A 21,430-nucleotide genomic window follows, 5' to 3' on the forward strand; every position below is an offset into this window, starting at 1 on the left:
GGCTTCCTCTCCAAGGCCGGTAGCTTGCCATGAGTGAAGGGTGCCAGGCCACTTGGATGGAGTGCAGAGTCATGCATGGCCTTCCTTGCTCTGCCTGCACCCTTGGCTGTGGAGCTCAGAGGAGCCGCTTGGGGCCCAGCCCAGGCCACACAGCTAGTAGATGGTCTGCCTGACTCTACAGCCTCAGGACTGTCTGGGAAGGGGGCAGGGCAACAGTCACTGGGCTGGGAGTCATGGGGTCTTAGCTGGTCCCAGGGCACAATGGACAACTCTATGTAGGGGGAAAGAGGAAGATGTGTGTGTCCTTCCCATGTCATTTGAAGTCTGTTCATTTCCCTGAACATTTTTTGAGCTCCTGCCACCCTCCTTAGACTGCCAGGGCCTGAGGATTTATAGACAATTCCTGCCTTTGAGAGCTTACAGTGGAGGGAGAGGTGGGGTAGGTTGTGATAGCAACCAGGGCAGACCTGGGCCTTTGAAGTCCAGGAGGGCTTCATGGAGGCAGTGATAGCTCAGGTGATGGTTACAAACAGAGTGGGAGGTGGTCTATTGGTGTGAAGGGGCTGGCACAGGCGGGCTCTGAGGTGTGAGACAGCAAGTGACAACAGAGTCCCTCACACATAGCAGCATCGCTGGAGGACAGAGGTGACGCTAGCAGAGCCAGGCCCTTGGCCAAAGAGGTAGCATGGCCCAGTGGTGGAGATCTTTATGTGCCCTGTGAGGGGATGAGACTTCATCCCCTAAGAGGAGGCAGAGTGAGGTGGGTGTTTACACAAGAATCACAAATAAATGGCTCTGAAGTACAACTGGGCAAGTCTTTGGTTTCCTCAAGGCCAGTAGCTTGCCATGAGTGATTGGAAGCTGGTTGTACTCAAATTTACAAGGGGGGAAAAGAAACAGGACCCACTTCCAGAGGGTTTGGCAATACTGGACACACGTGGAAGATGTGGGGCCATTCACCAAGACAAGGGACTCCTTGGGAGGAGGAGCAGATCTGGAAGATGAGGGTGGCAAGAAGACACTGACATTGGGATGGCTGCTCTGGGTGTGGCAGGAGTCATCTGGGACATGCACCTTGAGGGCTGCTTCCCCCACTACACTCTGCCAGGAACAAGGAGACAGAGTTGCAAGGGTAAGGCCTGGGCCCTGGAGGACTCAGCCTGTAACAGTACAAGTACAAGTGTGCTGGGGACCCGTGTGCGTGGGAGAGGCTTCACAGAGGAACTGGCGCTGAGCTGAGCCTGGAAGACCAGTGGGAACTGTGACTGGGCAAGGGAAGGGTACACTCAACACAGCCCCTAGATGCAGCTCCGCAATCTCCTGGGGAGAGTTTTCAGAGTCCACATGAACAGTGTCCTGGACCCTTGGAACCAGAATTTTTACCTGGGGGTAGGCCCAGCCCATAGCTGGTATGCTCATGCTATCAGCTGACCCTGACCAATGTGGTGGCCACAAATCCAGAACTTCTGAATGAGGGCAATTAGCAGCGGGCTCAGGAGGTCCACTTGCATATGAAGGCTGTGGGGAAACCAAAGGCTTGCCTGGTTATGCTTCAAAACCATTTATTTGTGAATCTTGTGTAAACACCCACACACAATTATATACCTACACACATACCTGAATACATACATACTTGTATATATACGTGCACACACATTCATGTGTATGTACATACACACTCATACCTCGTTGTATATACATACCCACACGTTATCTGCATGCATACATATATGCACTCACACTTGCACATCCCTATACATACACGCATACATGTACACACATATTTGAATACATACATCTATAGGCACACTCATGCATGCATATACATACATGTATATGTGTATATAAATACATAAAACATATCCATACATACATATGACACACATATGCTTCATGGAAGAGATGCATGTGTGGAACATAATGTATGTCTCGCATGACTTCTGCTTGAAGTGAAGGAGCATGAACACTTGTGGAGCCACTTGGCCCTATGTGGGCAAACCTGCCACTGAGGATGAGAACCATGGCAACTGATGCTGTAAATGTGTCAACAGGCAGAAGGTATGATAGTCATGAATGTGAACTCTGAGCCTAAATCCTGGTGGTGCTACTTACTAAAGATGCACTTTTACTTAACCACTTGGTGCCTCAGTTTCTCCAATTACAAGATGAGGATAATCACAACATCTACCTCATCAGGCTATTGTAAGACTCAGACAGGTTCATGCATCTAACTGGGATGCAGTGAGCTCTCAGCAAGTGTCAGCTCGTGAGCCTGGAGCACCCAGTAAAAGTTGGGGATCCTCTGTGGCTGGGAGACAGGAGAAGGAGGGAGAATTGCTGTTCCTCCTGTACTGTCCATATTTTGTACCATATGCATACATTATCTAGATTTTTAAAAATGTCTAATAGAGTACCCAGTTACGGAGAAACCACGCTCAATTATTTTCACTATGCGTTCTTTGATCTCATTCCTTCCAGTGCTCTAGCCCAGAACATTTAGTAGGGTCTTTAATGATATTTTAATGATGTTACCAATTTTATCAACTAATGTGTATAATTACATATCAGTGTTGAGTGAAGAGACATGAGCATTACATATTCAGCAGATTGTTCATTTTCTTGGATGGGGTACTAAGGGACTGGCTCTAATTAACGCATTGTGAAAATACACAGACAAGAAAGAGAAAAGGCACTTACTGAAATTTTGTGTTATGACTTACGAAAAAACATACCTTGTAGACTAGAGATCAGATTCATCAACGGAGAGCACATTGAGGTTCTGGAAGTGTTCAGAGCGGAGCAGGACTGGGAGATAGCCTGATATTCTGGGGGAAGAATTTCTTCTCCATTCTCAAGGAGGGGAAGGAAGTGGGGGCTGCCAGAGCCTTCGAGCAGCAGTAATCCCATGGAAGCCACTGTACCCTGTGTTTATAAAGTCAGACTGCTTCCATATTGGCTCAAGAGGTGGGGCCCAGAGCATGTGAGTGGTGACCACTGAGGCACAGTGAGGCCTGGCATAAAAACTGCCCTGGGATAGCAGCACAGAATGTCCAGGGCTGCCCAGCCAGGAGTAGCTCCTTAATATCAGTGCAGAAATCAAATCAAAATTAGGGTATTTCCTCTGTTAGGAAATTGCTTTAATTCAAAAAGTATTTAGGCTGCCCCTATTTTTCTGTCCATTCTTATGATTCCAGCTGTGGTCAGTTTGATTCTGAAGGTGTACCAAAAGCATTGCAGTAATCCCAAATCCTAATTTGTGTTATCTCTATGTCATGTGGTGCAGAGCTTGTCACCTGTTCATCTGTGGGCAGTGAGGGGAAATTGCTGGTTCAGGAATTGGGAAACTCAGAGGGTGACAGTTGGGCTTGACTCCCTGGGCCTGTTTTCCCATGTGTAGAAGAGGGCCATTCCCATGGTTCTTTCCTATACCCTTATCTGTAGGTCAGGGCCACGGAACAGTTAGGTGTCCTGTGAGTTTAACCAGGCCAGTGGCCATGTCCCCAGGGACTCTACTGGAGAATGGGGGCTTTCCAGGCTATCACCCTGAATATGCCCAATCTCATCTGATCTCGGAAGCTAAGCAGAGTCAGGCCTGGTTAGTACTTGGATGGGAGAATAGGGAATTCCTAGCCATCTTGTCTTCTTAGTTCATAGATGCACCCAGAGATCTTAAGGAGTAGCTCCCCGAGTTGGGAGGGGCATGACTGGGGTCGACAGTGCTGTGGCAGGCAAAGTAAGAACCAGAGAAGGACTTAGGTGGGGTGGGGGAGGAGGAGGGAGCAAGACACAGCTACGTCGTAATGCTGCATCAGCCAAGCCAAGATGACTTTCATTGGGCTGTGTTCCATGACAGCCAGGTACAGCCATCTCCTGCTCTGTCACCCCTTGATCCTTTCTGACCTCTTGCCCATGATGTAAACCTCATTCCTGACCCATGCCCTATGCCAGGGAAGAGCCATGGAAGAGGGCAGTGTAGCATGAGTCAGACTGATGGGAGTGACCTCCTGGGTCATCTGACAAGGAGGGTTCCCGGAGAAAGGACAGCTCAATGACCAAATGAGGCACTGGTGCTGGCATAACAGCTATGCCTGTTTCTAAGCAGAGCCCCTCAGTGTGTGCCCTGGTGGCCCCCAACCTTTAGAGAAGCCATGTTCATCATCAGAGACTTTTCTGGACTCCCAAAATACACCCAGCAGCAAATGCTCTGAATTATACAATGGCAAGCTCTTTTTGTAAAGTCCACATATGAAATGTTTTAGGCTTGTGGGTGGGCCAGAGGGGCTCAGTGGCAACCACACAATTCTGCCATCGTAATATGAAAGCGGCCATGGGCAGTAGGTCAGTGAATGAGTGTGACTGTGCTCCAATAAAGCTTTATTGATAAAAACATGAGTTGTATATAAGGCCCAAAGCATTGAAAGTAGGGTCATGAACAGATATTTGCACACCCATGTTCATAGCAGCATTATTCACAATAGCCAAAAAGAGTAAGCAATCCATGTGTCCATTAATGGATGAACGGATAAAATGTGGTATACATATGCAAGAAAATGTTATTCAGCCATAAAAAGGGAAAATCTTGACAAATGTCATGACATGGATGAACCTTGAAGACATCATGTTTAGAGAAATAAGCCAGTCACAAAAGGGCAAATGATTCTATTCATATGAGATATCTAAAACTGTCAAGCTCACAGGGAAGAAAATAGAATGGGGGTTGTCAGGGTTGGTGCAGAGCAGAGAGGGAGAGTTAATGAAATGGGTGCAGTTTCTGTCTGGTGGTGGTGTTGGTCACACAATACTCAGTGCCATTGAACTGCAGGCACACTTAAAAATTGTTAACGTGATCAGTGTTCTATTAGTGTGTTTTACCACAAAAAAATAAGATAAATAGGAGGCAGACCAGATTTGACCCATGGGCCATAGTGTTCCAATCCCTACTGTGAACTGTTATTAACCACAGCTTTGGGAGGACAGTTGTAGCCATACTTTGGGGGCACCATGTTAATCTGTTCTGCAGACAGTGGGTGCATACTAGGGAGTTGACTCAGAGGCTTTTGTGGTATCTAGATTCCCTCCTGAGGATCTGGGCTCTTCTTCCTCCTTTTCTTATCCTCACAGTAATTCCAGTATCAGGTGACCCTTTCTGTCCCATGCTGCCCTCAGTGACACTATCTGGCCTCAAATCTTTGGTTGTGAGGAAGGAATGTGGCTGCTCCTCATGCCCTGAACCCTCCTCCATAATTACCAAGGTGGTGGAAGGAGGTACACAGAATCTCAGAGGGGACCCTTTGCTGCTTTCAGATTTATGAACAGCCAATGACTTGAGCCCCTTGCCTTTCTTTTTTTGAAACACATTCCAGCTTCTTCTGCAGCCTGCTTTGTAGGGGCAAGAAGGCAGCCTTGGCTGGTATCCCCTTCTCCTGTGCTTCAGGAGTAATCAGTCCTTCCCAGACCCTCAGCCCCCATGCTGGGCTGGACATAAGTTTCTAAACATGTTTGGCATTGGTCACTGTTGCTCTGCCTGGTCAGCCCTGTGGGAGAGCATTTCTTCTTTCCATGGATTCCTCAAGGAGAAAAGCTCTTGTTAACTCAGATCCTTTGAACGGTTGCTAAGGATGGTCATGGTGGCTCAGAGGCAGGGAGGTGGATGGCCTTTGGGTTGGCTGCCAGTGGCCTGGCTTGTTGGCTTCCAGGGCCGCCCTGATATGGGTTTGCTTAGGGTCAGCAGCTCTGCAAGTCATTTATCCCTTTGCCAGCAAATTCGATTTACCTCTTAGTTTCTCCATGTCCCCGAATGGGAATTGACTTGAATGCCCAGAGTTAAAAGACCGGAAGTTGTGAAACATCTCTCAGGGATGGTGGCAGGGATAGAAGCAAACAGGCTGATTAAATACTGTTCCAAGTAAAGACTCCATTATTGCTTCTGGTTCTAAATCTTAGCTCTGGCACACATTAGAAGGATGCTTTGACACATACGGCAATTACCTTTGTTGAAGAAGTGAGCAAGGTGACTTATCTGTAGGAGAAATATAAGTGCTTTTGTGCAAAATAGGGCCGAAATAATGAGGTTTATGATGGTAGGAAAAATGTCTTGAGGTAGAAAATGAACTGAGAATCTTCATTGCAGAAAACCATTTATTGAGCACTTACTACCTGCTGAGCACTCTGCTAGCTCTTTCTAGATTTGTGTAATTTAAGTCTTAGAACAACCCTTCATGTAATTTAAGTCTTAGAACAACAGTAACGTAGTTACTGTTTTCACAAGGCAACTAAGAGAGGGTCTGAAGCCCAGGTCACCCCACAGGAAGGGATCAAGCTGGAATGTGGACCTAGATTTGGCCAAAATCTAAAGCACCTGGTCCCAGTGAGGGGCATGGAGGCACCGTGGAGAGGAGCCAGACAAAGAATCCCACGCAGCTCCCCACACCAACCAGTGTTTGTTGACATCCACCAGGTTCTAGCACAATACAAATGATACCTATTTAATCTTCATGACTATCCTAGTATTCAGTGTTCTATCGTTGTAAATGGCAGGAATATATGGCAGTAAACCTAAGTGAAAAAGGAGGATATTTGGGGCACCTGGGTGGCTCAGTGGTTGAGCATCTGCCTTTGGCTCAGGTTATGATCCCAGGGTTCTGGGATCGAGTCCTACATCAGGCTTCCTGCAGGAGCCTGCTTCTTCCTCTGCCTATGTCTCTGCCTCTCTCTCTGTGTCTCTCATGAATAAATAAATAAAATCTTTAAAAAAAAAGAAGAGAAAAAGGAGGATATTTATTTTAAGGACAAATGGGTATCTCCTCACACTCAGGAATAGGAGACAGCCAGGCTGCCCAGGATTGCTGGAAATGAGAAGTGCTGGAGGACTCTTGCCTTGTGGAAAGATGTGGAAGTGGCCATTCAGAGTGTCTGTCCAGTGTCTCTCCCTGGGCCTGTTAACCTTTATAGGGTCAGGTCACAGCAGACAGAATGGCTTGAGTGAGGCGGGTATAGCCAAAGATGGTTGTGAGTTGTGCAGACTCTATTCCTTTCTTTCTTTCTTTTTTTTTTTTTTTTTTAAAGATGTTACTTATTTATTCATGAGAGAGACAGAAGCAGAGACATAGGCAGAGGGAGAAGCAGGTTCCCCCCAGGACCCCGGGGATCACGACCTGAGCCAAAGGCAGACACTCAACCACTGAGTCACCCAGGTGCCCCCACTTTAGTTATTCCTAACTCCAATGGTTAGGTAGTTTTATCCCCATTTTATACGGAAGGAATCAAGATTCACAACATTGCAAATGCCCTTGCAAATGCAAATGCAAGGTCACATGGCCAGTAGTGGTGAAGGGAGAGAGCAGAGTTTGAACCAGGTTCCTATCAGAATCACCACACATGTGCCACTCTTGAGTACAAATGGTATTAAATTCACTCTTTGATCAGAAGCTGGAAGAGAAACTAGGATGGTTTAAGCTGAGACGGGTAACTTGAAAGTCTATATAATATTTGGTCCAGCCTCATTTAAAAAAACTCTGCTTTCAAGGACGGTGACCAACAAGCCAGTTTCAATAACCAGTGAAAGTCAGAACAAGAAACAGGTCTTCTGAGAACAATGTCCTGATACTCAAGGGTCACTGAGGCAGGAGGGCTGCCTGTCCTGAAGGCCACATCCATTGCTTCTCTTGGTTCTGTCCAGCCCTCAAGCTGAAATCTGTCTCGACAAACCACCCCTGGCAGAAAATTGGGACGCCCTGGGGGTTTGAATGTTCTCATCTGACCTTTTCACAATCCCCAAGCAGATGGACCCGCGTGTTTTTTTTGGCTCCCTCGTTAAGCTTGGGAGTGAATGTTCATTCTTAGATATTTCAGTTTACCCGTGGGGTGGAGAGGATGGAGTTTGTTTAGAAATGAATATTTTGGTGCAGGCCTGACTTGACACTAACTTAGCTACTTCAGGGATGCTTGACCCTAAATGAACATTAATTCTTGTCTACAAAACTTGGCCCAGAGAGTACAAATTTTAAGTGATATGAACTTACCACAAGATTTGGAGGAGCATGTGCTTCATTGGAAATACTACCCTGCCTTGTTTATCCCAAAAGGAGTATATAAATCTACCTTCATGTTTGTAAACACTAAATATGGGCCAGAGAGATGGGTAGGAAAGCATAATGGAGGGTATGTTTTCATTGGGAACAGAATGAGTCTTTCAGAGACAGGAAAGATTTTTTTGTGGGATGGAGGATTTTTGAAGCTGTCTGTAAGACTGTATTAACTAGGGGGTGCCTGGGTGGCTCAGTTTGTTAAGCATCTGCCTTCGGCTCAGGTCATTATCCTGGGGTCTGGAGATGGAGCCCCACTTCAAGCTCCCTGCTTGGCAAGGAGTCTGCTTCTTCCTCTCCCTCCACCCCTCTCCACCGCTTGTGCACTGTCACTCTCTTGCAAATAAATAAAATCTTTAAAAAACTTTAAAAAAAAGACTGTATTGACTCAAACATCCTGCTTCTTGTTTTGCAGATTGGAAACCTGGAAGATTACTACCATTTTTATCATAGCAAAACCTTTAAAAGATCGACTTGGAGTAGCAGAGGCCCTCATACCTTCCTTAGAATGGATCCCCAGGTATGGATCTCCACTCCCGGGACAGGACCCTTTCCTAAGGCCTAGAATATTGTTTGCTTTTTGTTTGGATCTGTGGTTCTAAAAATAACTGAGTCCTGATTTTAACATGATGCTACACAGTTTTTCTTATCCACTTTGAATAAAACAAGACAGATGTGCAGCAACACATCAGACCATCTGAATGCTTGAAATATTTGGTCCCTTGTCAGACTTGAGAATTTCAATTGAAGCAACAGTCAAATGAATATAGACCTGTTGATCTTTTAAATCTTTAAAAACCAGCAAAATACACAGTAATCAGAGGAGGTAACTATATGAATATTACCCACAAAAGCAAAAAGACTAGGTAATTCAAGCTAGTGATTTAATAATAATGAAATTAGATTGGGTCAATGGTTGTTTTTGTGGTTGTCATAACACATGTTCTTAATGGTTACCATGAATTTTAAAACTTGGGCCGTAAATATTACTGTTTTCCTCTTAAAAATTCATGTGATCTTTGAGATAAGAGCAATTATAATTTGTGAAGAGGCTAACAATTAACATTTTCATATAATTCATGTTTATTGGATCATTAATTATACTTTCTCTCTGCATCAATTTGAGACTAGTATTTCACAAATGCCAGTCAACATACTTGGTAAGCTTAAAAATTTAAGATGGTCAAATTAGCTTTTGATGACTTCTTTCATTCAGCAAGTGATGTTGGAATACCAGCTATGGGGCAGCGCCGTTGGAGTGGGTGATCAGGCTGATAGAAATATGAAGCAGTAAGTAGAAAAATATGTGATCTGTCACAGGGTGATGAGTGCTATGAGGGAAAATGAAGTTCATGTGAAAAGCAGTAGCAACAAAGAAATGAGGCCATTGGTAAATCATAGTTTTCAAATGTGGAAATCGCCTTCTCTTAAAAAGCAATGTGCTAAATGTTAGTTTGGGCTTCCAAGCTGGCACACAGTACTATTTCTTTATTCCCACAGAATATTTACAATAAAGTTTCCATGGAGAAATGGGTTCTTGGTTTGTCCCAAGTCACCCTACTGATAGTCCCGGCTCCTTTTGTATTGGCTGAGCTGAGGGTAGGCAAGAGAGATGGATTAGGCCTGGGCACAGTACCTGAAACACCCTTCTCCAGAGTATTACTTCATGGTCTTCTGAATTCAAGCACATGAGAAAGTGGTCCTCATGCCACTCATTCATGTGATTGAGCTGTGACAAGACAGACATACCTGGGATCCCTGGGTGGCTCAGAGGTTTAGCACCTGCCTTTGGCCCAGGTCGTGATCCTGGAGTCCTGGGATCAAGTCCCACATGGGACTCCCTACATGGAGCTGCTTCTCCCTCTGCCTGTGTCTCTGCCTCTCTCTCTGTGTGTCTCTCATGAATAGATAAATAAATCTTTATAAAAAAAAAAAAAAAAAAGACAGACATACCTTGTACATATTTCTGAACTGATTTTATAGATGGGTGACTAAATGGATAGGTGGATAGAAGGAAATAGATATGAAGCATTATGCTAATCCCATTATTCCTTCCTAGCAGGGAAAAGAATTCGATGTTTATTAAGAGACTACTGTGTGCTTGAGCACTTTAATGTATGTCATCTCCTCTGCTCATAGGGTGCTATGATTATCCCTACGTGTGTTCACACCACGGAATTGGAAGGAATGTTTTTCAAAGGGGCTGGTGTATTTTTTTTTCCTCCTGGAAGTGGAGTTAGATAGTAGTTGCTGATTCCCACAGAACGGGACAATTGGAGAAGGATGAGCAGACCTGATGCTTCTATCAGTGTAAAGCTGAGTGGAAGGGGTTCTCTGTGCTGGTCACCAAAGAAATGTGGATTCTTTGAAGCTGCAAGAAGTATGCCGAGATTCACAGCAGCAGCATCTCTCAAAGCATCGAGAAACTTCTGAGCTGGGAAGAGAGTTGCTGCCAGGCCGTCCACAGTTTCACTTCCAAGCGAACAATGTGCCCTGTCTTGTAAAGACAACATGCTTGTTCTTCATCGGAAGTCTTCAGAGTTATTAAATTTTTACCACACAGATAGTTACAACACAGGTCAAGCCGTTTGAATGGGGGAGCTCCCGTCTCCCAACAGAAGCATGCAATAAGAAGATAATGTGGCAGTGTACTTCCTGGCTCCTTTTCTGCAGGGCGTTCTGAGAATTAAGCTGTTTCTCAATTGTTAGAACTACAGCAGAGTTGAAATAGGACCTGAGTTTTATAGACATCCTTTTTTTTAAGTGACTAAATTTTAAAACATTTAAAAGTATCTTGGGCACCCGAGTGGCTCCATTAGTTAAGCATCCAACTCTTGATTTCAGCTCGGGCCGTGATCTCAGGGTCATGAGATAGAGTACCACATTGGGCTCTGCACTCAGCATGGAGTCCGCTTGAGATTTTTTTCCTCTGCCTCTGCCCCTACCCCTGCTTGTGTTTAGTGTCACTCACTTTCTCTCTCTCTCAAAATAAATAAATCTTAAAAAAAACAAAACAACAGGGGTGCCTGGGTGGTTCAGTTGGTTAAGCATCTGCCTTCAGCTTAGGTCTTGATCTCAAGGTGCTGGGATCAAGCCCTGCATCAGGCTCCCTGTCAGTAGGGAGTCTGCTTCTCCCTCTCCTTCTGTAGCAAATAAGTAAAAAAAAAAAAAAAAAATCTTTAAAAAAAACCAACACTCGGGGATCCCTGGGTGGCTCAGAGGTTAAGCACCTGCCTTTGTCCCAGGATGTGATCCTGGAGTCCCGGGATCAAGTCCCACATCTGGCTCCCTGCATGGAGCCTGCTTCTCTCTTTGCCTGTGTCTCTGCCATTCTCTGTCTCTGTGTGTTTCTCATGAATAAATAAAATCTTAAAAAAAAAAAAAACCACAACATTCAAAGGTATTCAACTTGACTACATTTCCCTTTCTTCCCCAAATATTAATTGTGCACCTGCTGGATACTAGGCTCTGTGCCCCAGGGGAGGCAGAGATGCCCACCCAGCTGGTGTCTGCCCTGGGTGAGCCCCCAGCAGATTAGGGCACAGGAGTTGGGCATGAGATTGTCCGATGTAGCAGAGAGGGAGCCCGGGCAGGCTTGAGTGCACCGGGTGGGAGTGTCCAGACCCACCTTCGCAGTAGCATCTATGGTGCCAGACTCATTCATATGAGGTGCATTCAGAGCCCTACATTCAGTTTGGAACTGAGGGCAAACCATTCCCAGTGATCAGCTGTGTCCTTGAAGGGAAGATTAGGAAGGATGGACTTTCTCTTAGCAAAGGCTATGGCAGTTAGGTTTTTCAAATAAAAGTCCTTTTTATACAAGAGCTTCTTAATAAGCTCCTGGCAGGGCTGCTATCAAAGCGTCTTGCCACTATAGAAGAAAGAGAAAAGGTAAACAGCCTGCACATTCCAGCCCTGCCTGCGACTTCCACGCGATTGGCTCCTGCTCTCTTGCAGCACTAATTAAATTTGTAGCCGCAGGGAAAACATAGAGACATCTGAACCAATTATGAATTCGGAATCACAAGTGAAATACTTCTGTTTAAATCAGTCTAGTTGAATACAAAACAAATCAATTAGCTGTCAGGCTGACTAACTAATATTTATTTTGCCTCGTCATTCTGATTAAATATTGAGCAAAACTAGCTGTTTTACACAAGTGTTGAGTGTCACTTTTTTCTCACAGCACACCAGGATGCTTTCCTACGTCAACGAAGCGTTTCTGCGGCATCTAGGCATTTGGAGATGGTGTGATTAGTATTAGTAAGGAAAGGACAAGATGAGTTAATATTATTCAGAGACACTGGAATGCAAAGTTGCCATTGAGTTTGAATGACCGTACTGGAAATGAATGTTGCAGTGCTTTGGGTACAGTGCGATCGAATGCAGATGGTATTTTATTGTAATTAGCTTCAGTCTCTATTGTAAAAAAAAAAAAAAGCGCTTTGATAAGGGATGGAATTTACAATCCACCCCAACCTCACAAAAGAAAGCAAAACAAAACGCAAGTGGGAAAGGAGTATTTAAGACTTCTTTTCGCTGCCCATGTGCACACGCACATGTGTACATATGGACATTTATTAAGCTACTTTTTGCATGAACCCTGTACCAGAATTGTGCTGTAATTTTCTTTACATTCTTAATTACCTTTACTTGATGTTTTGTTTTGTTTTGTTTTGTTTTGTTTTGTATCAACCACCCTTGAAAAGGGCCATTTTGCTCCAAGTGCTTTGTGGATCAGCCTCCTCCTTGGGAGAACAGCCTGACTGTTCTCCGCGTGCAGTATCAGTCACTGGGTTTTTCCAAGGGCTGTCATTTAAGCAAACTGAAAGCATTTGTTTTTTAACTTGTTCTTTTGCCAAAAGTCTGGAGAAGGGTGGATGCTACAGAAGCATCAGCCAATGGCTGTAAGGGCTCACAAATTTTTTTTAAATTACTTGTTCTGATTTTGTTCCAAGCTGGCTTATAGTTCGGCATGGCTGGCTGCATCTTCCAACCCTTACATTTTAGTGTGATGACTGTGGTTCAGCCCTTCCCTTCCTTTCCGTTCTCAGCCAGATTGATGACAGAAATGGAAGGATAAAGATGTTATAAGGCAGGCCCTCTGTGGCTCCTTCTGGGGCGGTGGGAGCCTTCAGTTTGAAGCTTCATTTCAGTGCTTTCAGCTCAAAAGTTGGAAATGATTTCTAGGACCAGGGTAGGCATTCTGTCTTGTAGGATGGGACTCTGCCCCCAGAGTTTAGTCAAAGCTCAGGTTTCTTTCCAGCAGTGATGCAACGTTTAGGCAGATCTTTCCATTAACCACAGATGGAATTTTATCTGAGAGTTTTGTGTGCTAGAGCCATTCAAAGTGCAAACAAAAAGTTCCTGGCAAATCCAAGCACATAGACAGTCAGTGATCAGATTGATCTCAGGGGCCAATGAACTTGAGCGGGCTGGGGGCATGGGAGGGCTGCCACCCAGGGACTGATGGATTTGTCCATCTGGCGACAGAAGAAATTTCCAGCTGTCTCTTCACATTGTCAGTATGACCTGGCCAGGTAGAGTGGAATGGCTACTATGAATGGGCAAAAATTAGAATATTAAAATATGGTTTAAAAGATGGACCTTTATTATTTTTTCACTAGCACATTCTATGCTTCTGCCTAGATGCCTCATAGATTCTCAAAGTCCACACATCCCCAACCCAACTGACCGCCTCTGACCTTGCCCCGTCTCAGAAGCGCCATCTGCATCCATAGCATGAGCAGTAACCTCCCTCACACCCACATTTGTTTTACCTCCTACACAACTCTGTGATGCCCGTATACTGTGTCACCACCTGCACCCCTGCCTTCTCTCACCTGGACCACTTCCCTGCTCTCCTCACTGGCCTGCCATGTGCTTCCTTGCCTCTCACCAGTCTGCTCTCCCTCTCCCAAGAGATCCTATAAAACACACGTGTGATGCTCCCACTGCCCCATTGGGAGGTCCTTCTTTCTCTGTCCTCCCTGTGGCCCTTGGACACCAGCTACACTGGCCTGTCCTGTCCTCCTCAGATGGCACTGGCTCTTTCTCCCTGCAGAGTTTGTACAGACTGTCTTTCCCACTGTGTCTCTTCATCATCTCATCTCAGCTTATTTTTGTCTGCCACCAGAAGTTAGCTCATCTTCTCTGACTTAACTTGCTCTTCCTACAGTTGTATGTTCATATTCTAGACTTGTGAGACTTCCTCACTGGATTCCAGAAGTGGAGGGGTCATGTCTGTTTATCCCCCTTCACTTGTCCCAGTCCAACACTCAAGCTTAGCAGTGGCAGGGCCAGAGAGAGTCTTGGTGTGGGCTCTACATCCGGCATGCATTCCAAGCTGACCACCGTCACAGGAGATGCACCATCTTGAAGGGTTTAGTGGTCACACAGGTGTAGGAGAAGTGTCCCAGTACACACAAGAGCAGGAATGAAGCCTGTCTGGCTCAGCAGCTGTCGGACTTACTTGACCACGGCCTCCTCCCTTTTGTTCCTGTAAACATCTGATTCCTGGCCATTTTGGAAAGAGTGCCAAGATTGCAGGCCCAGGTGGGGAGCACACAGGAGCACACAGCAGTGTTTGGTGGAAATGATGAATGGTTTAGTGTGCTTGGGATCTGGTAATGGACAGGGACAGGGTCAGCAGGAGCCGCAGATGGTGCCCAAGGGTGCCAGGAACATGAGCCTGGGGAGAGTGTTCAGTTTTTTGGACCCCAAGGAGAGGCAATGGGAAGGTAAGCTGACCTGAGATAGACAAACTTATAGTTAGAAGCACATGAGCATATCGCTTGCCAGTGGATTATAAAGTGCTCAAGGGCCAAGGCCACATCTCAGTTTTATTCCCTTATGAGTCTAGCAGATTAATCAGTAGATAGTAGATGGATGCTTAGTAAATGTTTATTGAAACATCTCAACTTGCACAGAGTAGGTTCACATAATCAAGTTGTATCTCTTATCATCTGTTTATCCCCTTCTTTTTATGTAATGACTTTAGAAGTGACTTGTGGCCTGCCTTTGTAATATGATGACAAAAATCCTAGAAAGGGCCTGAATGAATTAATCATGTTGCATCGTGTATTGCTAAAGCCCACAATGAAGATAGGACTGACAATGCCAGCTGGACACTGGGCACGTTGACCAGGGTCTACTTGGTGAACACCAGTGGGGAGCTAAGCTCTAGCCACCTGCCCTGTTGTCTGTGAGTAGAGGCAGGTGATAACTCAGAGGTACAGGGATACCTTCTCTTTTCTTTCAGCAGAGTAAGAACTAACTGACAAATGAATGAAGAGAGTCAGTTTCCCAAAGTACTTTCACACTTCCTATTCTCTAAAACGGGCAAAATGACTATTGTCATGTCTCACCAACGTGAAACATTCGTGGCCTGTGTAATGCAGCTTGGATGGCAAGAGCTGGAGATGGTCTACATGTTGTTTCAGCCATGGCTGTGGGTGAGGAAGTGGATTTGGGGCTAGGTCCCAGTCATCTCCCCGACATAGGAGGAACAGGGTGGTGGGTTTCTACACTGATTCAGAATACCCTTTATTTTGTTCGTTCATCTTCCTTCTCTTCTCCTTCATCCAGGGCCCAGGAGCCCTGGCTCCTGGGTTTCCAGCTGAGCAACTGCCAGAGCAGCCGAGCATCCCTTACCCTACCCCAAGGTGAGACCCTCAGGGGGGCTCAGGCATCTTACTGAGACAGGCTATAAAGAGGCTGTCCAGGCATTGCTTGCTTGGGAGGTTGGTCCCTCTGCCCCTCCTCACCCCTAGAACGTAAGTGCTACTGCACTTCTCAATTCCTCACATGGAAAGCTCTGATCTACTTTCTGTGAGCCTAGCTGAATTCAGTGGCTCATACTCATTTTGGAATCACAGGCCCCTTTGAAAAGCTGATGAAAGTTCTGGATTCTTTTTCTCTCTCCAGAGGAAAGAAAAGGAAAATACATGCTCGTGTCCATACCACTTTGCCTCTAGTTTTTGGGGCTTCCTGGGACTGTCACCTGTCTTTCCATTCTTGAGGGGCCCTAGGCCCTAGAGGAAGAAAGCCCCAGCTTAGCTCCCTGCTCATATCATGTGTGCATTAACCATTGCCTGTCACAAGACCAGGGCCACCTTGCATGCTGTAGGGTAACTGACACTTGTCAAGGAGTATTCTTTTTCTTTCTTTCAATTCCCTACTCAGGGGGTTAGCTTCTTACTTAGCTCATCACCTGGTTGAAAGTTGGCCCAATGTTCGTGTTGGCCCACGGTGTTGAGAAGAGTCAGTGTTGATGGGCACCGAGTTCTAAGTATCAGAGCCTAATGGAGTGCAAAGGTGGCTCAGGAATGGGCTGATCTGACCCCCTGATTACAGATTGGCCGCTGAAGCGCAGGCAGGCTGCCTAGCCTCCTACAAGCAGAGTGAGAGGTTGATTGTCTACATTATCTCTGGTGAGCTCGCTCTCTCCTGGAGGAGGTCTTGGGATTTGGTGGCACCTGGGCCCTCGGGGGTCTGGCCTCTGACTTCTTCCATGGCTATTCCCTGGCCTGCAGTCAGGACTGGCTTACTCACAAGCTAACAGGAGAGGAATTTCCCTGTCCTTCAGCAAGTACAGAATAAGCTGCCCTTCACTTTGATGATGCTTAGGGGGAAAGAAAAAAGATTGCTGGCAGGAGCTGTCTCCCATGTTCTGGATACAATTGTGCATGGAACTCAGAACCTACGTAGAATGAACTCTCAACAAACCGAACATACCAGTGGGCACTTCATGGAAGTTTAGCAGCTTGAGTCAAATGTGTGGTCTTCCCCCTGAGGCCGTAGGGCCCTCTGAGGGTGTGGGGACAAAGGATCCTGTGAAAGGCCTTTTTTGCCTTAGCTCTATCTCCAGACAAAGACTCTGGAGCCCCCCTCTAGGACTTTCCAGCTCCTACCAACTTCCTGAGGCTTCTGAAGCCATAGTGGGCCCCTATGAGCAATTGAGGGCTTTACAGCAGGGCATGGACACATGGTGGCTTCGGGTGGAACAGAGCTGGACTTTCATGCTCTCATTGGTGGCATTGGCTCATGGGAGGAAGCTACAAAACAAACCCCATTGTCACTTGTCAAGCCTATGACTGATGTGCTGGGCCAGCTTCTGGTCTGTCAGCATGCTGTGGGCCACAGGAAAGAGGACATGACCAGGGCTGCCTAAGGCATTAGTGACACTTGGACACTTTTACAGTACAGTAGCATTGATAATCCATGATACCCACAGGCATCTAGTGGAATCCTGATCATTTATGTTACCTCTTTATACCCATCTTTAAATTGTAATTACCTTATCAGGGCACCTGGATGGCTCAGTCGGTTAAGCATCTGCCTTCAGCTCAGGTCATGATCTCAGGGTCCTGGGATGAAGCCCCGCATTGGGCTCCCTACTCAGCGGGGAGTCTGCTTCTCCCTCCCCCTCTGTCCCTTCCCCATTTTGTGCTCGTGCTCTCTCTCTCTCTGTCAAATAAATAAATAAATAAATATGTTTAAAAAAAATTTTTTTTTTACCTCATCTACAGAATGGCATTCACCAGATGCCTAATTTTAATTTGATTGACTTCTTGAGAAGAAAGATGGAGGGGCATGCCTGGCAAAAGAAAGCATTGCTATTCACATAACCTTGGGAAGATTTTGAAGTCTTCTGCATGACTAGAATTCTCTCCCGCAGAGCAAATAAGTTCTATGATAAATATGCTATATGTATAGCAAGCAACATAGAAAAAAAAAAAAACAAAGATAAAAAGAAAAGGATCAGTGTGAGGTTCCACCTTCACAACATGACTTTGAGGAAATCAAGACATTTTATACAGGTTTGTACAGATCTGCTAAAAGAGATGATTTGTTTGGGCCAGACGTGGCATTTGACAAACCATGCTCTTGCCCCAGATCACTTTATGGTTGATGTTACACACACACACACACACACACACACACACACACACACACAAATTCAGTCAAGGTCATCGGGTAGTCATTAAGGCTATCACGTTTTCTCCTCTGCAATGTGTTTTTAAAAGTCTACCTGTGGTTATATTTGTAATCTGAAATGTATCCATTTACCTTCACTCTTGCATTCAAGAAGCATGTAGTGAGCTCCTTCTGTATGCCACATGTTGCCTGGCATGCTGAAATACAGTGCTGAGCAAAACCCAGGCCCTGCCCACAGGCCCATGGGGAGTGGAGGGTCATCAGACAGACCTCCAGACACATCCAGTTATGAACTGGCCAGTGCTGGAAGAGCGAGGTGCAGGACAAGCCCTCAACTTCTGGCAGACTCACCTAAGTATGTGTTCATTCTGTGTCAGTTTTCATTTTGCCTTTTCAGTAAGAAAGAGGATGATCTATCAGTCCAGCAAATCTTTGCTGAGCAAGTACCTGTTGCAGGGCAGGTGTTTGCTGAGAGCTGGGGAAACAAGGGTGACCTCAATCATCCCTCCTCTGAAAGGAAAAAAGAGCTGTCAAATAGTGTGCACACTGTCAGATGAGGGCATGCAGGGGTGCCTGGGCCCCCCAAGGGTAACCCCTCAACAGCCAGCCTGGATGTCAGAATGGGCTTCCAGGGTGTGCGGAGGTCAAAAGATGGATACAAGGATGCCTGGGTGGCTCGGTGGTTGAGCGTCTGCCTTTGGCTAAGGTTGTGATCCCAGGATCTTGGGATTGAGTCCCACATTGGGCTCCCCATGGGGAGCCTGCTTCTCCCTCTGCCTATGTCCCTCCCTCTCTCTCTCTCTGTGTCTCGTGAATAAATAATTAAATCTTAAAAATAAAATAATAAAATAAAATATAATATAATATTGGTAAAGAGCTGCTGCCTCGAGCATCTCTCCCTGGCCCAATGCAGCCTCAGCCACCATGGCCACTTCTCTGGGGTCCTCTATGTTCTCATCACTAGCAATGAGAAGAGAGGTCTGACTGAGCTAGGGCTTCCAGATCCTCCTTTAGCAGAACAGCCTCGTGGATTCTGAAACATTTAAGAATCTCAGCCCTAATTAAGGCCACTATTTAAATCCACATTACTCTCTGAGGGCAGCTGTAACAAATGACCACACACTGGGTAGCTTAAAATAATAGAAATTTATTCTCTTACAGTCCTGAATTCTAGAATTCTGGAATCAAGGTATTAATAGGGCAGTAGCTCCTCTGAAGACTCCAGTTGAGAATGATCTCTCCTTGCCTCTTCCAGCTCCTGGTGGCCCCAGGTGTTCCTTGGCTCATAGGCTGCATCCCTCCCACCTCTGCTTCTGTCTCTGTCTTCCTAAGGGCTTGTCCTTTTGCCTTCTTGTATGGGGACCCTTGTCGTTGGAATTTAGGTCACATCCAAATAATCCAGGGTGGTCTCATCTGGAGATCCATAACTTAATTACCTTTGGGAGGCCACCATCTACTTAGGTATAGTAGGTGAGAGGCCAGCTACTATAAAACCTATGGAGAGGGATCCCTGGGTGGCTCAGCGGTTTGGCGCCTGCCTTTGGCCCAAGGCGTGATCCTGGAGTCCCGAGATCGAGTCCCACATCAGGATTACTGCATGGAGCCTGCTTCTCCCTCTGCCTGTGACTCTGCCTCTCTCTCTCTCTCTCTCCCTCATGAATAAATAAATAAAATATTAAAAAAAAAACCCTATGTAGAGGCGCCTGGGTGGCTCAGTTGGTTGAGCGTCTGACTCTTTGATTTTAGCTCAGGTCATGATCTCGGGGTCACAGGATCAAGTCCCACATTGGGTTCCACGCTCAACGTGGAGTCTGCTTGAGATCCTCTGTCTCCCTCTGCCCTCCCCCCTGCTCATTCCCTCTCTCTTTTTCTCTCTCTAAAATAAATAAATAAATAAATAAATAAATAAATAAATAAATAAATAAATAAAAGAAATCTTTTAAAAAGCCTATGGAGAGCGAAGTAGAAGGACCAGGTACTTTCTTGTGTGCAGTATTTCTCCTTCCTTCAATCCAATGACCTGAAGGTTTGACAAGTCTTCGTAAGGAGGTTGGGCTCAATCCTTACAAGGCATACTTGGGCATTAAATGTATTTTATTATGCTCCAGGCCCACTCCCTTGCAGGCTTACTTGAGTTTAGGACTTATTTTCTGAGCTATATGTCTGTGGCCTTGAAAGGTAGATCATGTGTAGTACTGTCTCTTTCATTTTTCACCAAGAGGAAGTCTGAGTGCCTCCTCAGGAAGTTCTGAGGGAATCTGGATGGACCATGAGGGAAGCTTCAGTGAAAAGGGACAATCCAGGTAAACTTCCAGAGAAATATTATGAAAAACACTTGAAACCCCACAAAGGATCTCAGGTTGCCTTTTCTAATAAAGATAATCACATGCATCAAGGAAAATAGCCTCAGTCAGGTCTCCCTCCCGGCCATGACACCCATCATCAGGACTGTTTTGCCATATTTGTTCTCCAGTTCTGCAGAAAAATGATTCCATTTGTGACACCTCCTTGGAGATGCTAAACTATGTACCCCTTTCTCATAAATCACATCACTATTCATGAATGAAGACCCTCAGACGTGCCTGTGTGAGGGTAACCCCGTTAGCAAGGACAGGTCCAGATATTATTTGATGAGATACCTAAAGTTTCAGTCATGTGGTTTTGGGCCATTAGCACCTCTGACCTTCCTAGATAGGCCAGGTGGCTCCTAGGTTCCAACCTGAGGGGCATCTGCAGAGCCCTGTCTTTGAGTTGGAGGTGCAGGACTTTAGTACTTTGGTGCTGGATGGGACCCAGTGGTATTCAGGCATCAGACACAGAGCTAGACTCTGTCACAACTTTGTCAAGCAGACAACTGAATGAGCAACCACAAGGGCCATACCATCCAGAAATCAGGGCAGGTAGACCTAGCAGATGCCAAAATGCAGGAGTCTAGGATCCCCTTGTATTTCCCTGCAGTTGGCTGAGAAACAAGGCAATGACTGGGGCCCAGAGAAAGAAAATGGGAAGCAAGCCCAGACCAAGGGACCACTGGCCAAATCAGCCTGTGACAGTGAGGTCACCTGTGATTCTATCTGAAGAATTTGTTGTATTTGGTTCCATTGGCCTGACAGGGCCTCACTGGCAGTCAAAGACTTATAATAACCTGTTGCGGGAGAGAGGGCTGCCCCTGAGACCACATTGGAGGGAGAGCCCCAAACTGTACTGTGGACCACAAGCCATTATAGCCCACTCTCAGAACTGGGTGGTAACGTTGGATTTTTACCTAGAGTCCAGCCGTGACTTGGAGGCCAGGATGCCCACACTCTTTCATCCCACTAGAGGACTATCTTATAACTTCTGGCAACATGGTTTCTTATGTCACCTACCTGATTTGGGGAAGTCACCCACTCGGGCTTGAAAGAGGA

General features: G+C 45.9%; 1 protein-coding gene across 3 annotated transcripts in view; it reads left to right on the forward strand.

Moving 5' to 3' along the window:
* The window catches only part of PCSK6 (proprotein convertase subtilisin/kexin type 6), a 185,269-nt gene that overhangs the window by 39,197 nt on the left and 124,642 nt on the right, over nucleotides 1-21,430 (forward strand). For all 3 annotated transcript variants that reach the window (XM_038532633.1, XM_038532634.1, XM_038532635.1), the window contains exon 2: nucleotides 8,500-8,604. In XM_038532633.1, the coding sequence (XP_038388561.1) occupies nucleotides 8,500-8,604 (105 nt within the window). The remainder of the gene's footprint in view (nucleotides 1-8,499; nucleotides 8,605-21,430) is intronic.

The sequence above is a fragment of the Canis lupus genome, chromosome 3 (genome assembly GCF_011100685.1).
Source record: "Canis lupus familiaris isolate Mischka breed German Shepherd chromosome 3, alternate assembly UU_Cfam_GSD_1.0, whole genome shotgun sequence".
Taxonomy (NCBI): Eukaryota; Metazoa; Chordata; class Mammalia; order Carnivora; family Canidae; genus Canis; species Canis lupus.